This window comes from Hylaeus volcanicus, chromosome 5 (genome assembly GCF_026283585.1).
Source record: "Hylaeus volcanicus isolate JK05 chromosome 5, UHH_iyHylVolc1.0_haploid, whole genome shotgun sequence".
NCBI lineage: Eukaryota > Metazoa > Arthropoda > Insecta > Hymenoptera > Colletidae > Hylaeus > Hylaeus volcanicus.
In genome coordinates this window covers 17,128,160-17,152,881 of record NC_071980.1, presented here as the reverse complement: position 1 = coordinate 17,152,881, position 24,722 = coordinate 17,128,160, and the positions used below count along the sequence as shown (strand labels likewise).

General features: G+C 37.7%; 2 protein-coding genes across 2 annotated transcripts in view; both read right to left on the bottom strand.

Annotated features, from left to right (window-relative positions):
- LOC128877474 (zinc finger protein 91-like) overlaps nt 1-11,323 on the bottom strand; it is a 79,402-nt gene extending 68,079 nt beyond the window's left edge. Inside the window, exons 1-4 of the mRNA XM_054124798.1 lie at nt 10,937-11,323; nt 10,114-10,287; nt 9,487-9,826; nt 9,188-9,368 (exon numbers count right to left, since the gene is read on the bottom strand). Coding sequence (XP_053980773.1) covers nt 9,188-9,368; nt 9,487-9,826; nt 10,114-10,287; nt 10,937-11,068 — 827 coding nt within the window. The 5' untranslated portion in view covers nt 11,069-11,323. The remainder of the gene's footprint in view (nt 1-9,187; nt 9,369-9,486; nt 9,827-10,113; nt 10,288-10,936) is intronic.
- A 6,376-nt stretch (nt 11,324-17,699) lies between these two features.
- The window catches only part of LOC128877029 (two pore potassium channel protein sup-9), a 134,959-nt gene continuing 127,936 nt past the window's right edge, over nt 17,700-24,722 (bottom strand). Inside the window, exons 4-7 of the mRNA XM_054123969.1 lie at nt 24,493-24,648; nt 23,745-23,920; nt 22,559-22,888; nt 17,700-21,932 (exon numbers count right to left, since the gene is read on the bottom strand). Coding sequence (XP_053979944.1) covers nt 21,618-21,932; nt 22,559-22,888; nt 23,745-23,920; nt 24,493-24,648 — 977 coding nt within the window. The 3' untranslated portion in view covers nt 17,700-21,617. The remainder of the gene's footprint in view (nt 21,933-22,558; nt 22,889-23,744; nt 23,921-24,492; nt 24,649-24,722) is intronic.

Below are 24,722 nucleotides of genomic sequence, written 5' to 3'. Positions count from 1 at the left end.
AGATTAAGGAATAAAGTAAGTACAAATTCAGACGCTAACGTTCATCGAACAAAATGAAAATCTCGAAATGTACGATTACTCTGACCGCTGCAAATTCTATCACCTATATTTAATTGTTCACCAAAGCGACGTGTATCACACTAGTTACAGACTACGAGTATCGTTAAAAAATATGTTCCCCTTGGCTCGCGCAAGGTTTAACACGAAGTAGCCACATGATAAATAACACGCACTCAATGTTATTTCACAGAATTATATTTCAATTATAAATTAGTAAATGTGTAATTTCACGGAATCAATTCGTACATCCATTAACATGGACAGTGAAATGCCACTATCACAAATCGAAAATAATCGTTAGATTAGAATAGTATAATTCGTGATTGTTCTTGCGCTCGTTTGTTTGCATGTCCAAAGCGTTACTAACTACTGTCGATTAAGTCTATACCTATGAATTAGAACAGCGAATTATACGGTATACCTGCTAATTGTGTAACTGGCTGTAACTTCTTAAGTCGGACACTTTAAATGCGTCGCGTAACAACTAAGGCACTAGGGCGTATGAAAGATTTACTAATGTAAAGCGCTCCCTGTAAAATTCTAAATCAGAATTGTACGCGAATATAATTCGCGAGAGGGCTGTAAATCATTCTTGCGTATAAAACGAACTTGAGTATTTAAAAAATATAATTTAAAAAATCCTCGGAAACATGGACGGCTGTGTGATTCGTAAAACTTTTGCTCAACAAAATGCGAGATACGAAATTTTATAATCTAGAACGTCGATAAGATCTATTTTATATATTTACAATTTCCGTATTGTGAATTTGTTAACTTATAACCTTCGCATAATTAAACGTGAAACAAAGAAAAAGCAGACTATGAAATACATCAGTTTATAATTAACCTTATAGATGATAATAAAAAGAAATTCTAAACGTGCACATCTTCGCGTTTCATGTTCATATAACAGTAGGGTATAAATTAACTAAGATATAAATGTAAAAAAGAAAAGAAACTTTAACTGGCTTAAAACAATTTTTATCCGAGATTCTAACGTAAACATTACTATTTTAACATACTAGCAAGGAACTCACAACATAACACACTATTCTCTAACGGGTTTATACGTCGAATGTCGAATGTCGAATGCAAACATCGCTACAATTCATAGCGACCACGACTTTCAAATTTTCATTCGCACAATTTAAACGTATCGGAACCTTGAATAGACACAATAATTAAAATATGCCATGGAATACCAACACAAAACACCCGAATCAATCCATACAAATCGCATCGACTCTGTACGCCACTGTATAAAAATAAACGAGCATTCGAGTTACCTTCCTCGCCTTCCACGCACTAACGAAGAGTGCGAATAGTCCATTGAAGTAACCCTTATCCCCATCGCGACTTCGAACTCGATAAACGTGAAAATGTCGTCCGTAAAGCCGGTGATCGTTTGAAAATAATACCTATTCGATTCTCACGCGAAATATCCTAGCTAGGTAATAATATAGTTATAGTGTCGAGAGATTGTTCTTCCTGTTGGACCTCTGTTTCCTGTTGCAACTGTTGTTGCTGTTGCTGCTCCTGCTGTTGCCTAGCGCTTTGCTTGGCGTGGGTCTTCAAGTGCGAGTTCAGCATCGTCTTCGAGGCGAACGATTTGTGACAGAACGTGCAAGGGTAAGGTCGATCACCTGTGTGACCTCTGAGATGGACCACCAGGGTGGTCCGTTGGGTGAATCGTTTCTCGCAGTGAGTGCACTTGTGCGGTCGTTCTCCCGTGTGCGTGCGTCGATGAACGCTTAGATAATTCTGCGAAATGAATCCTTTGCCGCATAGATCGCAAACGTGGGGCTTTTCACCCGTGTGCTTGCGGAGGTGAACGGTCAGGTATGTCTTGCTGGAGACTGCCTTGCCGCATACCGGGCACACGTACTCGTTCTGTGGGCCAACGTTCCCGTGCGTCTTCATGTGCACCAGCAACACCTGCTTCCTGGAGAACCGTTTGTTGCAGAGCACGCAGTGGTGCTTCCTCTGCGGTGGCACGTAATCGGGCTGATGCAACTTCCCGTGCAACCTTAGACCCTGTCGATAGCGGAACGTGGCGTTGCATATCTCGCATTGAAACGGCTTTTCGTTGGCGTGCTGCAGCGACTGGTGTTCCTGGTAATTGGTGCGCGATACGAAGTTGGCCCCGCAGATCTCGCACTCGTATTTGTACTCGACATTGTGACGTTTCTGATGAGCGATCAGGGTCTCTCGGCACGTTGTGACGTAGCCACACGTCTCGCATGTGTGACTCTCGTCCGTTTCGTGCTCCAGCTGATGCTCCTCGAACGCGGATGTCGTGGCGAAACTGCAACCGCACTGTTCGCAAACGAGCTGGTCATCGTCCAACTGTGCGTTACTCTGTTCGTGCATCTCTAAATGCAATCCAAGGGCCTGTTCGGAAACGAAACCGTCGCCGCAGAGATTGCACTGCACGATATCCTCGGAGATGATTATCTCCGCGTTCTCCACCTTCGTGCTATCAGCGATGAGCAGCTGCTCTGTGTCATCCTGATCGAAAATCTCCTCGGGTCCGCATTGCTGCTGATCCTGAGGCAGCATCTCAAGCTTTGACACAAAATATCTGGAAAGAAGAGAGACACAAACGGGGGTCAATTAGCGTATCATTTCATGTTGCATCGTTATAACTTTATTTGTCGTTTCCATCGGGGAGCGTTTTAAGAGCCTTAGCAGAATTTACAAGGGTAATCGTTTAAATACCCGCGGTAATCTCGATAAAAGCATTTAATCAAGTGCCTCGGTGCTTTCCAGTATTTTCTTATTGCTTTCTTACACTCCTTCTCTTGTTATCGTTGTAGATTATTCTAACAGCGTACACGTTTAGTCGAATGCTTTAAAATCGTTAACTACGCATTATATATTTACCGGAAGGAAGTATTATTACTTAATTCGAGAGTATATTATTAAATAATGTTGCTTAAAGAATAATATTCCTTCGAATAATCGATGTTTGCTATCGATTCGATTCACCGCAGCCGAAGCGCCCAAGGGGACATATTTTTAATCGTTCGACTTGCGAATAAATCAATCTGTTACAATTATACGTTTTTATTATAAAAAAAATATTGTTTAATGTTTAACAAACTGTACAGTGCTTTATAATCGTGCAATGGTACACGATTACTTCTCGCATCAATATGAATTCTCACTTACCGAAGGATGTACTGCTTTATCGACGATCCACGTGATACAGCCCGCGATCTCGACTTTACCACGCAAATTTATTATCGATTACATAGTACGACGGGTTTTTATATTATTTGTCAGTAATATTTATAACTTTTAACATAATTAAGATTTTAAAAGACAGAATATCATAAGAGCTACGTGATTATGTTCAGAAAGAAACCATAATTCACTGTATCACGTGACATTTTTAAATATTCTTCATAATTCAAATTTTCAAGCCTCAAAAATCAATTATATCACGAGCTTTACTTTATTATATCTGGTTTTTATAATAGACACAACGTACTGTATTTTGTGAGATTAACTTTTAAACCTCGACAAGGAGACATACAATTTATTGTAAATAATAAAAGATTGATTAGACGGAACACAAATATACATTTTTCTAATAACATTGAAAACTTTAATTAGACGAAAAAATTACATTCAGGAGTGACAAAATTCCCAGAAATTCTTTAGCAACGATTAATTACAACTATACTATTAATAATATCAACACCAGAGATATCTTACTTTTACAAGATACATAGAAATAATTAAGCGTCTTCATACTTACGTCTTACGATATTCGTATAATATGCAGTAACCAACCCTGTACTTACATTAGTTAGAGGCACATGAATTCATTGTTAAGACTAAACATGCTAGGCTGTATTATTTCCCTCTATGAGCTCAACCAAGAATGGTTCGAATAATCATATACTTGTATACGATATTAATTGTATACCAATAATGCTTTCCTACTACAGTTATTATAGCTCCGTAAACATCGATTAAATTCTAACACTTTAATATCAATAGCTCCTCTGTTTAAAACGTCTCTAAGTTTTTTTTTTTTTAATCGGTTAAAAGTTCTCAAAAATCCTAGCTCCTTAGGCGCGTTAAATTTAAAACTTAATTTATTATACAGGTACTAATTTTCATTGTATGAAATTTCGCGTTCGAAAGTATCGTCTTTAAAGAAAACTTCGAGATACTATGAATTCAAGTAATTCAATTATATCCTATCGCTTTAAAATATCAAGAATATTCATGTACGAACAATATCACAGTGACCACATGCATGTTATATTTAACATTATTAGACTAGCAATTTCGTTACGTATATCTAGGATTAATCAACAAATTCGTTTCAACTTAAACACAAAGCAACCTATCACTATCGTTAAAATTTGTAAAAATACTAACAAAAATAATTTTGATAAAGTCTTACCACGCGGTACGATTTATATAAGGCCACATAACTTGTAAGCAATCTTAAGGCACATTGCAATCAATTTTTCTTAAATAGTACCTAACTTTCAAACTAAAACCATTCGAAATGCCATACGAATATGTTGTAAAGAAAAAAAAGAAAAGATTGTAATCCCCTACCTATCCTAAACATTTTACTCCTATTGCAGACTAGAAACGAATACGAGTACCGAACGTTTTCACCGTTCTACGACTATAACAGATTAAACTTTTAATTAACAATAAACTTCGACTAAAAAAGAATCACCAACATCCGTAACAAAATATGAATCAGTGCCCCGCACAATCGTGTGTGCATTAACAATCGTCGCCTCGTTGAACCTACCAACCGCTGGGTCCTCAATGTTTTTTCATGTGATTAAGCATGATCGTTCTGGTGACAAACCCTTTACCGCAGAGTGTACAGGTGTACGGCCGTTCTCCAGTGTGGTAACGACGATGAACGGTGAGCGTGGATGCCTGGGTAAACGACTTCCCGCACATGGCACAAAGATACGGTCTCTCGCCGGTGTGGATGCGCTGATGCACCACGTAATATTTGCGATGGGTGAAACCTTTGCCGCAGACATCGCAAACGAGAGGTCTGGACCTGTGCACAGCTTTGTGGGTGGTCAGAGACTCGATGGTGGCGAACTGTTTAGAGCAGGAGTCGCACGGGTACGAGACTATCGATTTGTTCGACGACGCCACGGTACCGCTAATACTGCTGGTGACCGGATCACCATGAGATACGACGGTGTCGGTGATTCTATCGTTCCCCGGTAAAACTGGCTTGTGGGTTTTCGCGTGATGATTGTACAGATTTCGTGTCTCGAAACGCATCAGACACCTGGGACAGGAGTACGGTTTCTCCTGGCCGACCTCGTGCATCCTTCTGTGACGCTCGAGGAGCGTCCTGTAGCGGAAGCTGGCCTGACAACGATCGCAGGCAAACGTTTTCTCGACGTTCGACGTCGATATCGTCGGCACCGGACCGCAGGAAGTCGCGACTGGGGCCGAATGCGTTACCTCGTGCATCCTCAGGTGACTCAGCGCGAAGAAACTTCGCGAGCAAATTGTGCACGAGTATCTCACAGGGTTCTCTAAATTGTGATCGAATTCCGGCAGCGCGGTGTGGCTCGTTCTTATATGGTAGTTTAGTTTCAAAGCGCTACGAAACTCGAGGCCGCAGGTGGGACACGGATGGGACTCGACGACTATCTGCACGTGATCCATGAGGTGTTGGTCGGGACACATGGATGGCAAATGGGACGGGACGGTTTGGTACGTAGTGGGCATCATCGACGATTGATTGGAGAATATAGAGCTGTTCTGAAGCAAGGTACAACTGACGGGTAAACCGATATCCCCCGTCTCGGGCGATGGTGAGAGTATTTGTCGCAGCATCCCCGACAATCCGCCGAAGGTCTCGCTTCCTTCCCTGAAATCGACAAAATCCAAGGACAATGCATCGGAGAAAAACCGAACGTTACACACATAGCGTTTGCCTTTGATTCGTTCTCGTGATCTTGCGTTCTCTGTTGCGGCAGGCGGTGGCGGTGAGAAAGATAGGAAAAAGCGGAGAAAAGAGAAGTTTTCTTCTTTCTTTTTTTTTTGTGATTTCTGCAAAGTGACCGTGCGAAGTGCTTGGGCGTTGGTGGCTTCCCTCGAGACACACAGCAGTACAGTGCGACGAGAGCGTTTTTGTGTGCAAAAATCGAGCTTAGAGAGTTCTGTCGTCATCGTTACCGTCGACATAGATCCGCTCCGAATTATCGTAACGAATGCTTTGTTTACTTTACTGTACTTTACCTTTAGGTGTCTATGATACAGTGTCTTGTCATTCATATAATTTGTACGTAATACTTCTAAATATAAACCGTTAAATGATAACTTTACGTTTGATCCTTTTCGTGATTCGATCTATATTAGATGTGTTGATAATGAATGTAACTAAAGAAATTAAACGTTCGCGGGGGTTTTATTTGCGATGTTACATTGTTCCTCGCCTTACCACATCTCTAGACTCTAAAGAAATATAATTGGCACAAACCGAAGGAGAAATTAAAGGTTTCTACAGCAAACCAACAGAAAGAAGAAAAAAGTTAAGCTACAAAACTTGGCAAAAAAGTTAGAGGAAAGCAAATCCTTGTTAGAAAATTATCATTACTAAATAGAACACGTTTAAAACCAAATCAATGTAAGATTATGTTATAGTAAAATTAGATTCTCACCTTTGAAAGGAAATCCAATATCCGTGCATCGTCGTCGTCTTCTTCTTATTGCTTAAACCGTGGCGAAGACTTTTCTTCTTCAGAATTGAACAAAATGAAATACTCGAGTGTGTAAGCACACCCAAGAAAAATGCGTATATTGCAATTGATAATTGCAATAAAAAAAAAATATTTAAAAATACCAAAGAGTATGGCGCGAATTGTTAACGGACGCATAATAATATGAACAAAATTTAAACATCTTTCTGTTTCTGGTGTTAGATCCTTTAAACAGAAATGTTTCTAACTACATAGTAATGAGTGAAAAAGATATAAATTGATCAATTACAAGTTTTCTTGCGCAAAAAAAAGTAAATCATGCACCAGTGTTTATAAGCCACCGGTGCAAATAATAATGCGCAAGAAAAGGAAATGTAAAACACGCAGTTTAAAAAACCGCTTCAATAACCGGCGCGTAAATGCAGCCTGGTCGCGTGCAACACTTGCAATAGAAGTATATTAAAAAGCATACTACTTGTAATGTAAGTGTCTTAAAAGGCACGCAAAAATCGCGAGTTAAAGTATTCACACATAAACAAAACAATACACGCAGCACACCAGTGCGCGATAAATGTTTATTATAAATGTTATATTTATATAAATATTTAGCGCAGCAAAATTCCAGCAAAAAATATGCTGGAGCGCGCTAAAAAGAGGAAAAAAAAAACATTAAAAACTGATAAATGTCACGCAATCATGTAAATCTCAAATATTTACGAAATATAAACGCGGTACACGAGATCACAATGAAAAATAAATTCAGTTCAATGTACAAATAATACTTACAAACTATCGGATAAAAAAAACAAGCGTAAAAGTATACAAAAGTGTGATACTCGCCTTAAAATGTATATAAAAGTCTGTGGTCCTCTTCTTGCTTCGTTTTTCGTATGATGATTATTCTTCGTGTCTTCACGTTTCGTAAGTTATTTATTCTAATTGTTTTTGATATCGTCTTTGATATCGGGGATCGACTAAATCCATTCTTTCTTTTTTGCCATAAAACACTATTGCCGTTTCGAGCTGACATCTAATAATAGGGATGCCAACCACAAACGATATCGATTGAAACCGAAATTGTGGTACGAATTGTGTACCACGGGTTATCAGCGGGTTTTGTTCGCAGTTAACAGAACGACAACACTTACAAACTAACCGGTATACTAATGTAAACTATGTGGTCCTGACGATAATGTAAAGCGTAGGCATTGGAAAGCACGAAGACGACAAGAAACGGTATTTTTTACGAACTGTATGGCTTTGGCGACAGGTTGATGCACCAAGCATCCATAGTGACGTTAGTTTTACGAAATATTAGTTTGTGATATTTTTGTCGGCTTATTGTCGGCCGAGTGCGGCATTTTGTGCCTTCACGTAAGCGTGGGATATTGATACTGACAACATGTAAACATCTGGTTTTCCGCTGAACAGAGGGATCGAACGCTTATATTGCTATAAATTCGGTACTGGACAACGATATATTGAATTGCATAGAAATTGTAAGGTGCAATGTGAACACGTTAATAAATTGAACATACAATTAGTGGAATCCCTCTGTTCATTTATCGTACACGTATGAATAATAACTAGGATAGAGTTCATTTAAATAGGGGTATCGGTTACACGGGACACATGAAACAATGTATGACGTAAGACGTTTGAACTATTACATTAAAACCATATTGAAATGAACTCTACGTACATGCTACCACATGTGACAGTAAACAAGTATTTTGCAATCTGTTCTGTAAAGTGACCATACTTCTGAGATGATCTTTAATGAAGTTATCACACGGAAATTATATTTCGAATAATAACAAATTTCAGATCGAATAAAGTTCGCGAAGAAAGTTTTCTTTGGTATAAGGTTACGCATCAAATTGCAAAATACGGAGAGCCAAAGATGGTTGTGGGGTGTGTTTGAACTTACCTTGTAAATCTATTAAACCTTATTTGCCTGAATTAGGTGACTAACTCACCGGGAATTTTCTTCTCGAAATAAATGTTATAATTTACCGACACACGATGAATTGCTTTAATTTTCCTAATCATTTGATCTATTGCTATTTAAACTATTATATGCACGAAAGAAATATTAATCTACGAATAACAAATTCTTCAAAATGCTATATATATATATATATATATATATATATATATATATATATATATTATAAACAAAATTACACGCGAAACTAACTAAGTCATTACACGTCCGTATTTCTCCTATTTTATTCGGTAAATATTGGTAAGCCGGAAAAAATAAATTATAGGCCGTAATTCGCTTCAAATAATAAAATTTCGAATATTTCGGAAAAACATAAACGAGGATATCTGTGTGAATGTTTGTGTTCTCCACAACAAAATCGCACCTTTGGCCCTAAAGAAGTAAAACATGGATAAAAAAAACTCACCCAGATTTGGGATCCCCATCTGCTGTTTGTGGCATTGGAATCTCAGGCATGTCGGCGATTTTCTGTTGCTGCAGCCCGGACGGACCTGCTTCATCGCACGCCAAGGAAACGTTTACAAAGGTTGTAGGCTCTATAGTTCTACTATTGGGATCTTCTTCGTTCTCTTCCTTTACAGGTAGGCCTGCAACAAAAAAATGTTACTCACATAAATTTTAATATATATTTAAATACATTTATTATACGCGTATCGAACAATTAAAAAATTCGAATACGAAGAGGTACACGAGCGAGCAACGCACCTTCATCTCCATCGCATTCATCATCCGAGTTTTCCTCGTCCTCGCTACTCTCTTCCTCTTCTTCTTGTTGCGTAGAACTTGTTTGATTTTGTGATATTTGGTTATGTGTCGTTTGTGAACTTGGACCAGGGACTGGCTGAACAGTTTGTGCAGAATTGCCACTTGTGTCCATAGGAACTGAGGTTATTTGTTGTTGATTAGCACTGGATATTATCATAGGAATACCCAGGCCCATGTTGTCCATCATACTCATACCCATGTTGTTTTGATGCTCGCTTACTTGCTGCATCACACTGCCATCTAACCTGTTCTCTGTACTCTGTTCTTGTTTCATTACATTCTGTAATCAAGCATACAGAACAAACCTTATTAACACAAAGTATTTTAAATAACTACATAAAAGAAAACTATGCAATGAATAACAAGGTAAGGTAACCTCCTCATAATTCAGAAACTTACAAAATATATTTAAAATATTTGTATCGCTAGATATAATGGTAACTACGATAAATATGGAACTGAATATCTAACAAATAAAAGAGTATCTGCATTATCATTTGTTTTCATTTACGGTGTGAAGTTGTTTTAACAGTAAGGGAAATATTTTATCGAGGAAAAAAAAATTACCGGATTGAGAACATTGGTAACATAACCCTGTTTGCCTTCCATTCCAACTTCGCCTAGCCATTGTAATAGTTGTTTTTCCGCATTCGCTGTTGTATTCCAAAATTGATAAAATAATTCTACTTTATACACACAATCATCGCAGATTTTTTTGGGTAATTTGTCTTCTCTGGCAACCTGCAATCATAGGAGGAAATATCGTTTAATAAACAAGAAATTCCTCGAAATTTATAAATAAAGTTTTCACATTATTGAGTTCAATAAGTTTACGCACATGGCTAATTAACGATACATTTATTAAAGGAAGATTTAGAAAGACTTAGCGATATCCGTTTACCAACAGAAAGATAGAGATCGAACACAAGGTGTTGAAAAGGAGGACGATTATTCAATTAGATTATCGATCAAGTAGAAAAACTGCGTATTATCTTCTAATATCAAAATTCAGACTACCGATAGGATCCCGTAGTACAGAAATGCGGAAACATTGACGTGTAACACGATGAGGAAAAAAAGCGCGGTAAAATTTTATTAAACAATTCCTGGCGTCGTGGACGAATTAGACACGGGCTCGAAAAAAGTGGGAAAAGGAGAGAGACACAGAGCAATGGCAATATACAACTATCTCGATGTCGCTGCTTCGAAGGTACTTGCAATTGCTCCATGCGTATCTTCAGTATACAGGGCGAACTCTGAAAGAATCGAAGCTAAACGCACATCTACTGGGAGGTTGAAAAGTCGTGGACGGCGAGCAAACGCGGCGTAGCTACGAAAATGCACAAAATGGCGGATCGCCATTGTCGATGCGATGGCGTAGTTGGCTTACCTTCACCGGTAGACAGGCGGCGATCTTGAGAAAAATCTGCCGTACGTCTCCCTCGCCATCGAAAATCGGCACCGAAACACGGTCCTTCACGAGACACAGCCGACACAGGTCCAGATAATCGAGGGAGGACATTTTACCGTATAAAACGCCAGCTCGAGAGGCAAAGCCGCGCCCGTAGACGCGAACGCTGTTTCAACCCAAGCCGGAGAAGACCCCGCGTTCTTCTGTACGCGTCGTTTGCTCACGGGGCTTCGGCCAACCTCGTCGATGCTCGTCCGTTTTCGGCTGGTTTCGTGCAACTTCGTAAGCGTTCGGTGGGAAGGTTGCGTATCGATCACGTCGCGTTCGAAGCCAACCGCTTTTACACACGACAGTTTCGAATATTGGGAAGGCTTTTTTCTTCTGGACACATCGTTATTTTATATGGATTTATCGCAGCCGCTTACGAAATCATTGCCAAACAGAAGGAACTTAAGATTTTATGGTATATCGATTGTATTTGTTCATTTAATATTCTTTTGTCAGTACCGTATTAATACTAAGTAGAAAATTTCACAAGATGGCTACAGTTAGTTGTTGCCAACTGTGTTCCCTTTGTAATCGTAGCAAAAGTACATATATAAAAAATAGCGGTACATCGCGCGTTAAATTTACCTTTGATGTAACTGATTGATCGGCCAGGTGTTTAAGAGGTCGGCCGAGTTAATGCAATCCTATCAAATTTTCATGAACAATTACTCCCACTTCTACGGACTGATACAGTCACGCATGATCAAACTGTCGGACGTTACTTGTCACACGAGTAACAGGGATGAATCAGGGCTTAACAAAGAATAATATTGAATTCCTGCTATGGATTTATTTTACAGGTTTCCATTTCCTAACACACAAAGTATTCTGTAACGATCGCCAGCTTATTCTTTAACGTGAACCATACTTTGTTTGCATAAATCAGATCGTAGTTTTTATAATGCAAATAACGCATGAAAAGTTGTTTATCTCTTATTCTTTATGCGATATGCTTTATCTAGATGAGAATTTTTCCTATCTATTTTTAGCCGTTATTTCATACATTTTAACATATCAATTGAATGTAATTTATTTGTTACTACATTCCGACATTCCATAGCTTAAACTTACTATTATTATTAATATTTTGCAGGAGATTTTAGGAATTGTGAATAATTTTGACTAGTGTTCTCAGTAGAAGTTTCGTTATAGTCTCTTTTTCAAAATTTAGATAAGTAAATTTAGATAGATAAATAAATTGTATTACACATTTTATAGTATTAATTTTCTGTATTTCTTCTAGTCAGTGAAGAAATGTAAAAGGAGAAATGACAAAGCTATGGTGCTGCCACGTTTCTCGTTGAGACGAAATAATTTACCCTCACGTCATCACAACATATCAATGACCTGACCTGTCCTTTGTTCCATTGTTCCATGAACTTCACTGTACATAACACCTTGGATTTAAATTATACGGTAAATCGGCTATAATTATTTTCATCTTTTCAACATTTTCCTCTGATAAAATATATTTCCACACTATTTGAAAGGTGTTTAAATTGGCAGAATTTACGTAATATCGAGCGAATGTACAGCATGGAATCTTGTCACTAGTATATTCTTTGCATAATAAACGTTACTTCTTTTTTAATCCATTTCTGTAATAATGGTCTAAAAATATTACAAAAGAACAAATCTATGAAGTATATTCAAATTGATTTTCATAGTTCACATCACAGTACATTAGTTTCAGAGGAGACACTATTTTTTTCGTCTGCATTTTTATCAGCATTTGGAAGAAATGAAAGTACTGAACTTATGTCTGTAATAAACAGTTCGATTGCATTTTTTATTCACTTGAATCGCATTGGTCACATAAAAATAGTGACCCATCACCTCATAAAAAATATCGCTCTACTTGCTGAAGTTTCTACAGATTGTGTATTTAGAAAATGGAATGGCTTATAATTTTTTGTATAGATTGAAGAAAAGAAAATCGTACACTATTTCTATTACAATACTTTTACTTCATGTGATTAGAACAGTAGATGTAAGGCAGAGAGTGGGGATTTCCATCCGTGGAATTTCCTCCACCATGTTGACTGTTTCTTCGCCCTGACTGTAGATGGCAAAGTATTTCAACACCAACATCTGCAAAGAAGTTGCCCAGTAGCGTAACTAAAAATGTGTGAAGTAATAGGGGTCCCATATTTTAAAAGAGCGGACTTTGTAACAAACAAAAAGAAATATAATATCAATTAATTGAGGTTTATTTTCTGAAACTATAAACACTTTTCTCGTAAATATAACTTTTGTAATAAATAGTAAACTGCAGGAAATTATGTAATTGTCTTGAACAGGATTTTATGCAAAATTTTAAGTTTGTTCGTATATACTTGATAAAAATATGATGAAATGTTGGGTTCATTATACAATATAAATATTAACATAAGGGCCCCATACCTGCTAGTTACGCCACTTGCTCCTTCGAAAGAGCAACCCGTACACCTCCAACGTTATGAGAGTACACATTTGGACAGGGTGTTTTCAGGAATAACATAGTGTTTGCTATTATATGTATTTGAGGAGTAAAGGTTTTCATAATTCATCGGGTAGTGGGATAAAAATAACGGCATTTGTTTTAGATAAAAAAAACTGCTTTATTGTGGCAGAGCACATGTATTATCATATACCAGCATATAATTAGGAAGTCCATAGTAATTTACAAATTACGATCCACTTAAACGTCGGTACACGTGGCGGTGTATGCAGGCAGATTTTGGGAACCGATTTCGATCACATGCATGCTGTTACCGTGTTTATTTTCTCCTTATCATCCCTTCGATCGTTTATCTTTCGTTTTCGTTTAACATTAATTTTCTTTCGATAGTTTTTTTGGGGATGGGAAGGGAATCGGGGGAAGATCTTCTAAAGATCCTTGCAACGACGGTGCACTATTTATAATACATGAAAAACAAGGGGATATGTGGTCTCTTTCCTTTCGGTTTTTTTTTTTTTTTTTTTTTGAGAAAATTGTACCCGTACAAGCCATTTTGGGACTTCTGTTTCCATTTTCTCTTTCTCCTACGAAGAGAACCTTGTTTCGTATCTTACAAGTAATCGTGATTATCGCAAGTGACAGTATATCCAGGCAATTTGTTTGTTGTATTAACAGACCCTCCTTGTCAATTTCAAGCAAGAACGAAAACTGAATTAAAAGTCTCACGCAAGTTTGTGATAAGACATTTTTTTGGGACACGGTCCAATCAGAGTACGCATTCATCAATCCTCCTATTATGTACAGCCTTAAGATTGCATTAGTTTCCTTTTTCATTGATCTATATGTAGAATGAATCTAATTCTTTCTGTTAATTATCAACGGTATTAGTAAAATTTCGGTGATAGTCAAACAAAGAGACTTGATAATACAAATAAGCAATTTAATTCTTAGAATCAACAGTTAATGGCAATGGAAATATATAAAACAATATTCGTGACAATAGTAAACTAATCGACAAAATCGATAGAATAATTTAACGATTTAATAGGAGGACTAGAATTGTTAAAATAATTCAAAATGCGTCAGATTTCATTTTTGTTTCTAATGATCCGCGTTGTTAGTGAAACCGCGATAAAATTTTATTATTTCGGTGTTCGTATATAGTTAATTAATTTGTTAAATTCGTAACTATGTACTTACATTTTATGCTGTAACAATAATAGCAAAATTGCGAGAATGTGTGTCTAAATTTTCTCGTTTAATTTCATATCTCACCGAGTTGCCGTAATTGTAAATTTACAACTATTACAAATATTATTGTTTATACTCGTGTAAGGTAACATTAATGGTAATCATCGTGTTCGTAATCTACTAATACAAAGTTAAAAATGCGGGAAGTTGAAATTTCGCGGTCACGCCGCAGAATATATTCGTGTGTCTATACGTTACATGCATTTTGGAGTTTCATGTTCAAATCTGACGCTCAGTTTTTGATTTGTGCTATGTCGAGATTAAAAGAATGTATCATAAGTAACCGCTATCCAAAGTAACTAATTGCAAAAGGTATCCTTAAATACATGAAACACATGCAAGATGTTTCTGAATCAAAATTTAATTTAAACAAGAAGGGAATGAATCTATTTTATACAATACATTCTTTTAATTTCGATTTGCCACAAATTTAGATAACCATTTAATCGTTCGTCAATTTCTCAAGCTAATTACATATTAAAACGTGAATTCAACCTATCGTATCGTCGATCGGGGGAAGCTTACAGAATGAAAATTTCTGCGCACTCTATTCAATTTGATTACAACGGTGTTTGTTAATTCGTTATCGTTTTTATAATTTTTCGCTTGATCGTTTTGCGTATCATTCGGTGCTGTCGTTCATTGGTTTTCTCGTATTGAACATTCAATGTCGTGAAACTTTCGATCGCACTACGTTACGCTAAACGGGTGTACATGGTGATCGTCTTCGAAAACTTGAGTCGTCGCGTTATACACTCGACAAGATTTTTTTCGCCCGTTTGTTTTTGTTTATTTTTTTTTGTCTCTTTTATTATTTTTTTTCTATATTAGTGTTCAGAATGGCTGATCTGAAGCTTCGGTTGCTTATCTTAACATCGTCTCGCTTATCCAACAATAGTGGGATTAATTAAGTTAACGTTGGTCGAAGATCGTTGAAAATTTATGCATATTTCGTACATTTCACACCATATCGATAAGATCATTTTTTTTATTTTTCATTAACAAGCTACAATGATAAAACATTGATGGAAGAAGGATGGGAGAAAAACGCAATCCTATCACGGCCTGAACGAACCACATGTCTGACCTCGAACGGCATCATCTCCTCGCACGTGCAACGCGTTAGTCTCGATCCATTTTGATAATTAATGTGAACTGCTATTTAAAATCGTATTTTAAAATATTCGTTATAGTAGTTTCCCTTCAAACAAAGAACTGGATGTCTATCTATATATATGTAAGGTTTCTTTACGTTTTCTTATCATTAGTAAAACCTCGTCCGTTCGCAGTTTATTTTTATCCATTAATTTCTAGAATTGGTAATCACTGTTGAAAAGTATTTATGGTGTCGTCGAATCGTACGCGAAATAAAAAATTATAGACGCGTTAGTATATCACTAATATCGATGTGTAATTAATAAGAGGATGTTCCATGACGTAAGCATTTACGATTGGTTTTCTAATTATCGGTGAATTCTAACTGCTTTTATGGCCATTTGTACAGCAATAATGTCGAATAGTAATCACGCGTTACTTGGAATTTACGAGAATCGATCTATCCGAATTGAGATTATCGAGTAACTAATGACACGTCACACTCTGCCATCGTAATGGTGGCTGGTCTCGGAAATGATTTATTTACCGATTATCTTTCGAAAATTAAATATCAAAAGTTTCTTAATATGTGCATCAACGACAAACTTTATTGTTTAAAGTAAAGAGAAACTCGATAACAAACGACTACTGAAGTTGTACTTATAGAATAAGTATTTATCCGCGTTCCTACAAACTCTTCGTGTCGTTTGACGGATCGGAAGTGTTTTCCAATGTCAGGGGACGAAATGACGTTACTTATTACAGATCATCTGCTATACAACGTGGTCTGCACGACGAAACCTTTAATTCCGTTTAATGGAAGCTATCTATAACTTTGTCGATCTCGGAATACATTTTTCACTTTGTTTCTTTAATAATATATTTTACCAAAGTAATACAAGGATTTAAACATGCATAAGAAAACGATGGCACTTTAATATAATTCGTTACATTTTCTTGAGCTTGCATTTCGTGGGGAATATTTTCAATTCTCTTCTCGATTTTTCTTTTCTGTTCTTTCTTTTTTTTCATTTTTCTCCTTCGTTTTTAATTACACCAGTTCATCCGTTCTAATACGCCCGACGCAATCGATAATTTAGCGTAAACAAGTTTTTTTTTTTATACTTGCCTGTTTTTCATCAATATCTGTCTATTAATGGCAAAGTGAATTTATTTTTTATCACTTCGATCGATAAGCAAATACAAGATTCACCTTGCACGGTTGCATTTTTATTATCGTTTTAACTTGTGTTCAGCCGATGCCGATTTACTGTTCGATAAATAACGTGCACGAATTCTGTGTGTTTAAATATGGTTAGGATCGTTCCACAAAGAAAAAAGAAAAAACGACCATAATTTTCACGTGACATTCTTCGTATGTTGTTCGTAAATAAAGAACAGACAGATATGCAACATTACTTATGAATTTAGTGACGAACCGTTGGTATTTGTATCGTTAAACGAATTTTCATCGATCTTTCATTTTTTTTTGTTTGTTCTCGTAAGCGCTTTCATCCATAGTATTCGGAATGTATTCTTTATTTTACAATACTAAAAAATTAATAACAAACAAAGAGTAATTTCTATGACGCTAGATTCGAAGGTTAAGGGTTGTACAAGCTCACTTATTCTTTATGGAATCTCGCTATAAATATAAAGTATTATCTGAAAGTCTATATAATTCTTGTATTATCTTAACACGCTATAACGTCCATTTGAGAATAAAAAAATGTATATCAGATTATCAGAAATTTTATTCTCGTAAGGAATAATTTGTTTTTTTCTTGAAGTTCAATATAATATATATCTAATTTAAGAGCAAGTGGGGGGGGGGAGGGGGAGGAGGAAGGTGTCGAGGGTTTGGGGGAAGGGGGGCGGAGGGAAGATAATCGATCTTAGACGGAGTAGTATAATTAGTATCTTGTAATTTCGAAAAAGGCAATCGTCCGTTACTGCTAATCAGTATAAACGATTAAAAATCATTTGTCCGGTAGGAGGAGCGTACAAAATGAAATCCTCCCTAACGATAATCGAAAGAACGTGAAATGTGGTTCACCGTGAAATAACAGCGAATTCGTCTCCATGATGCTCGCACATCTCGTTATTCCTCTAATATCGTGAAAGTTCATTCCAATCGACGTGATCGTTGTTTGTTCCTACCCTAATATGTTACAAATGTAATTCGTTCATTCTGTTATAGCGAGTGTTAATGAAGACAATCATAATAATATAATTAGTTAATAATAATAAGTGTATACACTGAATTTCCATGTTTTTTTTCTTCTCTCCCATTCAATAGAACTTTTTCTACGATCGAATTAACGTTCAATGTATACAGCTGGTTCAACGAATCGCGAGCAGTTTCGTTTACGTAGCCACGCTATCTTCAGCCTCAATTTTAGATTATCGTTTCGAACAATCCTTAAACCCCTCAACTGGAACGCGAATGGCGATAGTCGTTTAAACGTGATTGGAATCGTTAATAAAATCACCACGTGAATCAACTTCGTGTTCAACCCTTCCGGTACGGGATCAGTAAGCCTTCTGAGTTTTTGCATAAAAATTCAGCTCGACCTCTATACGATACGATTTCTCTACGAATTTTTGTACGTGTTTATCCCCTCTTAGCACCTCTTTTTGTCGCTTATATTCATTTATACAAATATAAAATGGGCAATGAAGGCGACAGCGAAATTCGAACTCCTGACTTTACGATCGTGAATTCCCTTTAATGAATTAGAAGAATTATTTTGGAAAAGCGTTGCAGAGTTTGGAAAATTTAGCTATTAAATACTGTCATGGTGAATCAGGTTTCCTAATGAGTTCAATTTAACTACGACTGTAATATTAACATCTAACGCTTTATTTAATCAAATTGAAAATGATTATAGAAGTCGTATAAATTTGAATATTTTCTCATCTATGAAGTCAATAATGTATCTATGTGTCCGGAAGGGTTTGATAGTTGCAATGGATTCAAAGGTTGACAAACGACTGGCATTGATACGCAGCGAGAGTGTCGCGATTCGAAAACGAATAGTCAATAAAATCGAAAAGCAACAATACAAAGATAAACCGTTTGCACACCGGTATCTTTCTGGCGGCCGTTTTGAAATCGTCGAAAGGCCGAGTGGGCAAAAAACGAAGTCTCACTACTTATGCTACGCGTGTATGTGCAATCCAGTGTACGTCTTAAAAATACTCGAGTACGTTCTACTTGTCGATAAAAGGCAAGAGAATTGTTCCGCTCGTGTTCGACTATAGTATGACGCGTTTTTTTATCTATTCGGAAATACGTGCTTTGTGTCTCGATGGATTGACTTTCCGTAGGTAACTGTAAACCAATAAGATCAAGGGACGATATTTAATTTTTCGTGATCTACAGCTTTTTTTATTTATTTATGGATTCATTATCTTCGTTAGATACTTTATGTATATGTATATATTTATATTTTCACCATCCTGGCCGAGCGTCGGTGCGTGACGTGATCTATGGTACCTAGAATTCTACGTAGTTACGGCCACGATTTCTCGAACGATCTGGATCATTAATTAAACGGTAGTAAGTGGAAAATCGAGAATTGTGGGGATTCTCTCATGTACTCGCGCACTCACATGATAATAATAATATAATGTTATCTCGCAATTATGTATTTATACACATCGTAAGATCGAAACACCTTAATTCGTACACCTAGATTCGTACGTGTAATATCTATAGTTCATATATACAAATTGTAAAATGCCTCCTTAATGAAAAAGTCGTGTTCGTCTTGTGTATATGTCTTTTGGTGTGTATATATTTGTTTACATATATATATCTCTCTTCTTTAGCAGTGTGAACGCAGATATATATATATTTCTCCTCTATCTCAATTTTTCCCCCCTCCTCTCTCGTTTCTTTGTTATTTGTTATTTGTTTGTTTTCTTTTTTATTAATGCTTCTTGGCTACGGAACACATGATCACTCGCACACCCCTTTTCTTTGTACATGTACAATAGTTGCTTCGAAGAGTTTAGTTCACCGCCTGATCGCACCCGTGACAAGATTCTATCATTTTCGCGCAATTAAATAACTTAATGGAAGATTGTACCGTTTACGCAAGTGCTATAGTGCTCTAGTGCACGAATAATATCGTCCACGATGAATTCGCGCCAACGTATTGGAAGATCGTGTAGAAACAATCGGAAGCACTTGAACGCCGTCCTCGCTTAGGAAACGATTTCTAAACATTTGTTTCTCCGTTTGAAATTCCGTTTATCGAGACCACGCGATCCGAAGGGAGAAAACGCTCGACGAAACTTTCCTTCTCATCGTAATTTTCTCACCGTGAAATTGTGTTCGCGTGGAATATTCAAAGAATACTCGGTTAGAATCTCGTCATTTCTGCGATTCGCCGCGACAACCGTGCCGTGCTTGATATCCGCGAAGATCAGGTCAGCAAAGAAAATCCGATTCGTCGTTTCAAGGCTTCAGCGTACGTCAAAGAACGGAACAAAATATACTCCTACGATCCTAAACTTTCATTTCCCTTAACCCTCGGATTACTTCTACTTGCCTCCCGGAACTTTGGAAATGGCAAAAAGTCCAGATGAATCTGCGAAATGCTCTAAACTAACAAACTTAATTCTAAAGTATACATACATGTTATGGTAATCTAGAACAGTGCTTCTCAAATTTAATCTCCATAGGGGATATTCTTATGTATTTAATACTGACAATGAAATATTTTTTAGCAGCAGTTTGTAGTAAGATTTAATTCGAATTTTGTACTGTACTAATAATACACTTGCTTTCTTTTTCTAGAAGTTCGTGGGCTCCGATGATTCAAGGAACACTGTTATATAAAGTACATGTTTTACATGACATAACAATCCATAAATCAAGACAATTAATGACTGACGTAAATAAAATAACTTTCAAGAGTAATTTGCAAACACAGTGGGGCGGCGAGGGCACTAGAAGCTCACCAAGGGTTAACTGCGAAAAGGTATTATAAATCCTGGGATTACTTTAAAGCGGATTAATAATCTAACTTTATCCTAATGCGTAATTCAGAACAATCGAAACACCGACACTTCGACTACATCGACGTACTCTGGAGCGCATCCCTTAGAATCAATCCTCGCCTGAATCGAAATCCACGCGATGAGGAGGGCTGTCTGGTAAGTTCAAATAAAAATATTGAATTTTATTGTTTAACTTCAAACCGAATGTCTATATTTTTTTGAAAGCATTTTCCTAATTTTTATGGAAAAAGAACTTCGTCATTCAATTTCTATTATTTAATAATAATATTCAGAAAACGATATTCGAAGAGGAATATTTAAAAACTGATATTCGAACAGCAATATTCCAACAGCAGTGGTCGCGCAGTTACTCGAGTTAAACACAAACTAATTCCAACATCGACCGCTCCCACCTCATTAAAAAAGAAAAAAATTGATTACAAAGTACCAGACTGGCCACTCGACTCGCGAGAAAGCGTAATTGGCGATAATGTTCTCGACGGTATTCGCGCATGGGAATTCCTCCGGGTTTAGAAGGGTTTCCGGTGGAAGTTTCGCGCTCTAGAGAACGGTTGATCGCGGTCGTGGAGAGAGGCGGTGGAGAGCGATTTCGAGGGTTAAATTCGTTGAAGTGGTCGCCAGCAAAAGAGCTTCCTTTCTCTCTCTTTCTCTCTCTCTCTCTCTCTGTCCATTTTTATTTTTTACTTTTATTCAATTTTTTTCGTATGTGTGTGTGTGCTTAAAAAAAAAAGCGCCTTAGACGGACACCCGTCGCGGCAGTTCACATTGCGGCATCGTAACGATGGTAGACGATCGTCAGATGCTGGCACGATGCTGGTACAACGGCGGCAGTTGCAGCAACGGCGTCAGCGGCGGCGGGTGCAGCTCACTGCGCATATTCAACGTCGGCAGCTGCTGCATCGGCAGCAGGTGCGAGATCTTACCGGGCGAGCGACGGACCGTGAACCGCGGTCTCCGTCGTTTCTTCTGGAATCCGCTGCAGCGGCAGCTGCAGACCGACGTGTCGTCGTCCAACGATATCGTGTCACCGTGGTTGCCTACTTGGCCCGACAGTATCGAGCCGTTCGCCGTTATTACGTCGCCCTCCAGGCGCACGGCTCCTTGCGCAGCCTGCGTCATAACAATTTGAGTTTTTTTTTTTTCATTTCGAATCATTACGCCGCGAGCGTGCTCGCCCGTTGTTTTGCGAGCCATTATAGAGCGTTTTGGGGGAATCTCGCGCGGTTTATCGCTTTAGCGGTTATCACGATCGAAAGAGGGAGAGGGGGTGGTCGCGAAACAGCTTTCTTCTATCGATTCGACGTGGCTGCTAATGTTGAGACCGACAGGAGTATTCGTTAACCCTTTATGGTCGCACGACCAGGGTTGGTGTTGTATTTAGGGTGACTTTTGTCTAGGTTGACTTCTTAGGTTGCATCTCGGGGTGTCTTACCCTTTTGGGGTCTCAATTATGTCAGGTTTGAATTTATATAGTTGTGGAAGATGCTGGTATATATTGAGTTACGATGAATGAAAATAGATATGCATGAAAAGATTTGTCCCAAAGAATACTATAAGGTTAGCAGGACACGGAAGCTATGTTTTGTTGTCTGGCTTAGTATTAGGGTGCCTCAGAAAATACTGATCGTTTCGGATCTTTACTGATAGTCTCTTTAGCGTGACCATAAAGGGTTAATACAATTCGTACGTAGACGTAGAGGATTCGTGACTACAAATATTGTTCCAAAGATCCTTACCTGTAGAGCTTCAGCCTCGTCTCGCCTTTCGTCCTCCGTGTTCATGGTGACAAATCTCAGCACCAATAGATTAAGGGAGGCGGCGACGATGGCCAAGCCGAACAGAATGAATATCAGGGCGAACATGACGTACTCGGGTTTATTGTCCAGCGCGTTATCCTTTTGCAGCGCGACCATGTCGCCGAAGCCAATCGTCGTCAGAGTGATGAAACAATAGTAGATGGAATCGAAATACGACCACCCTTCGTACCTAGAGAACGCTGCGGCACCTCCCGCAATTGTTAAGCAAGATAAGGTCGTCACCACGCAGATAAGATTTATTTCTGAGGCCTGAAAATTATACAAGTTTCACTCACTACGTCGGATAAATAGGATTCAAACTCGATGAGTAATATTTCCGAAATTCTCAAGACTCTACGGACAACTTTAAACTAAACTACTGGACAAAATTAGCGGAACACTGTTTTAAATGTTCATAATTACGAGAGCTTTCAACTGATTTCGGTGCAACTTCGTGAGGAATAGTCTTCAACTGTCTTCTAGGTGTGTACAAAGTTGCATTGGCGAGGGTTGATACGAAGGGGTTAATTCACCCCCTTAAAGAGGGGGGGCGTCGAAAAACGTCACTTCTAAAGTTTTATCAAAATCTAGTCACTTTTCGCATTTTGTCCCGGTACATTGGATCCGGCATTTAGAATTTCTAAATTCTCAGTTCAGATTTGGAATCAGCGACCCCGAAAACCCTTGTATACCAAATTTCATCCAAATCGAATCAATTTTCGTATTTTGGTCCGTCATATTGGATCCGCAAATCTGAATTTGTAAATTTTTAGTTTAGATTTGAAATCAACGACCCAAAAAACCCCTGCATACTAAGAAATCGGTTAAAAACTCTCATAATTATGAACATTTAAAAAAGTGTTCCGCTAATTTTGTCCAACAGTTTATCTGTGTCCGTCTTCGTGAATGTGTCCACAACGTGTGACTGTTTTATTCAACCCCCCTAGGGACTCTGATACATTTCTGTACTTTTAACTCTACGATGTAACTCTGAATTATCGATTCCAAGTATAATTTCGATCAGCAGCGTAGCACGTGTAGATCATAAAATTTGGTATCCGATCATAGTCAATATTTAATTGATTATTCCCTGTGCAGTAAGGGTTTGCGATGTTTGTAGCTTTACCTGCACATCCTTACAGTTAAGAAGCTGCTTTACGTTCCGTATTACGACGGACGAGAATTTATTCAGACGCTCTCCTATGCTCTGGAACATTACGAGTCCTAACGGGATTCCGACGATCGCGTAGAACATCGTGAACAGCTTACCGCTTATGGTGTTCGGCGTCGAATGTCCGTAACCTAAAAGTTGGCCCATAAATCCAGTGTGAGAAGTTTTCAATAATTCAATGCCACGATTTATTCGACACATACGGAGTTTAACGCGAGTAATATATCGAACGGGAAATATTTGCGGAACGGGATAAAAAAAATGCGCACGGTAATTGATTCGTTACTTGCTGGACAAATATTTTAATGGCGGTTATATAATGAATTCCTTAAATGCATATAAGTTAAATGTTTACTTATTCGCGAATTTTGAACGCACATGAATAACTGAATATCGAACATGAAAAGTAAAGTGCTGTGTAGCTGATATTACATCTTCGATCTCCCACATTCGTTTCGCTAATTTGTTTTAAGATTAATTTATGAATATCAGATTATTGAGAATGTAATATTTGGCCAATTTCTTTTTATACGAATGGCTATTACTTATAATTGGTCATATAATTAATCTTAGTTGTTTACTGTATTTCACACTGTAGCAGATAGGGGAGAAAGGAGAATATTGAATTGTTTTTGTAATGCTTGATATCAAATTTGGAAATTATTGAAAGTTTGTCATGACTATTATTTAAACAAATACGCACCAATGGTCGTGAGGACCGTAGTCGCATAATAAAACGCTCCGGCGAATTTCCACTGTTGACCGGCTTTGTGAGGTTCCGTCTTCAGCACCACTGTTTCCATGATCTTGAAGTCGTCCTCGGTTATATTGTATTTGCGTATAACCATCTTTTCAATGGCTGCCAACAGAACAACATCGAGACAAATTAATTCGCATATTTCCAACATTGTTTTCTTCGGTACTGTCTAGACT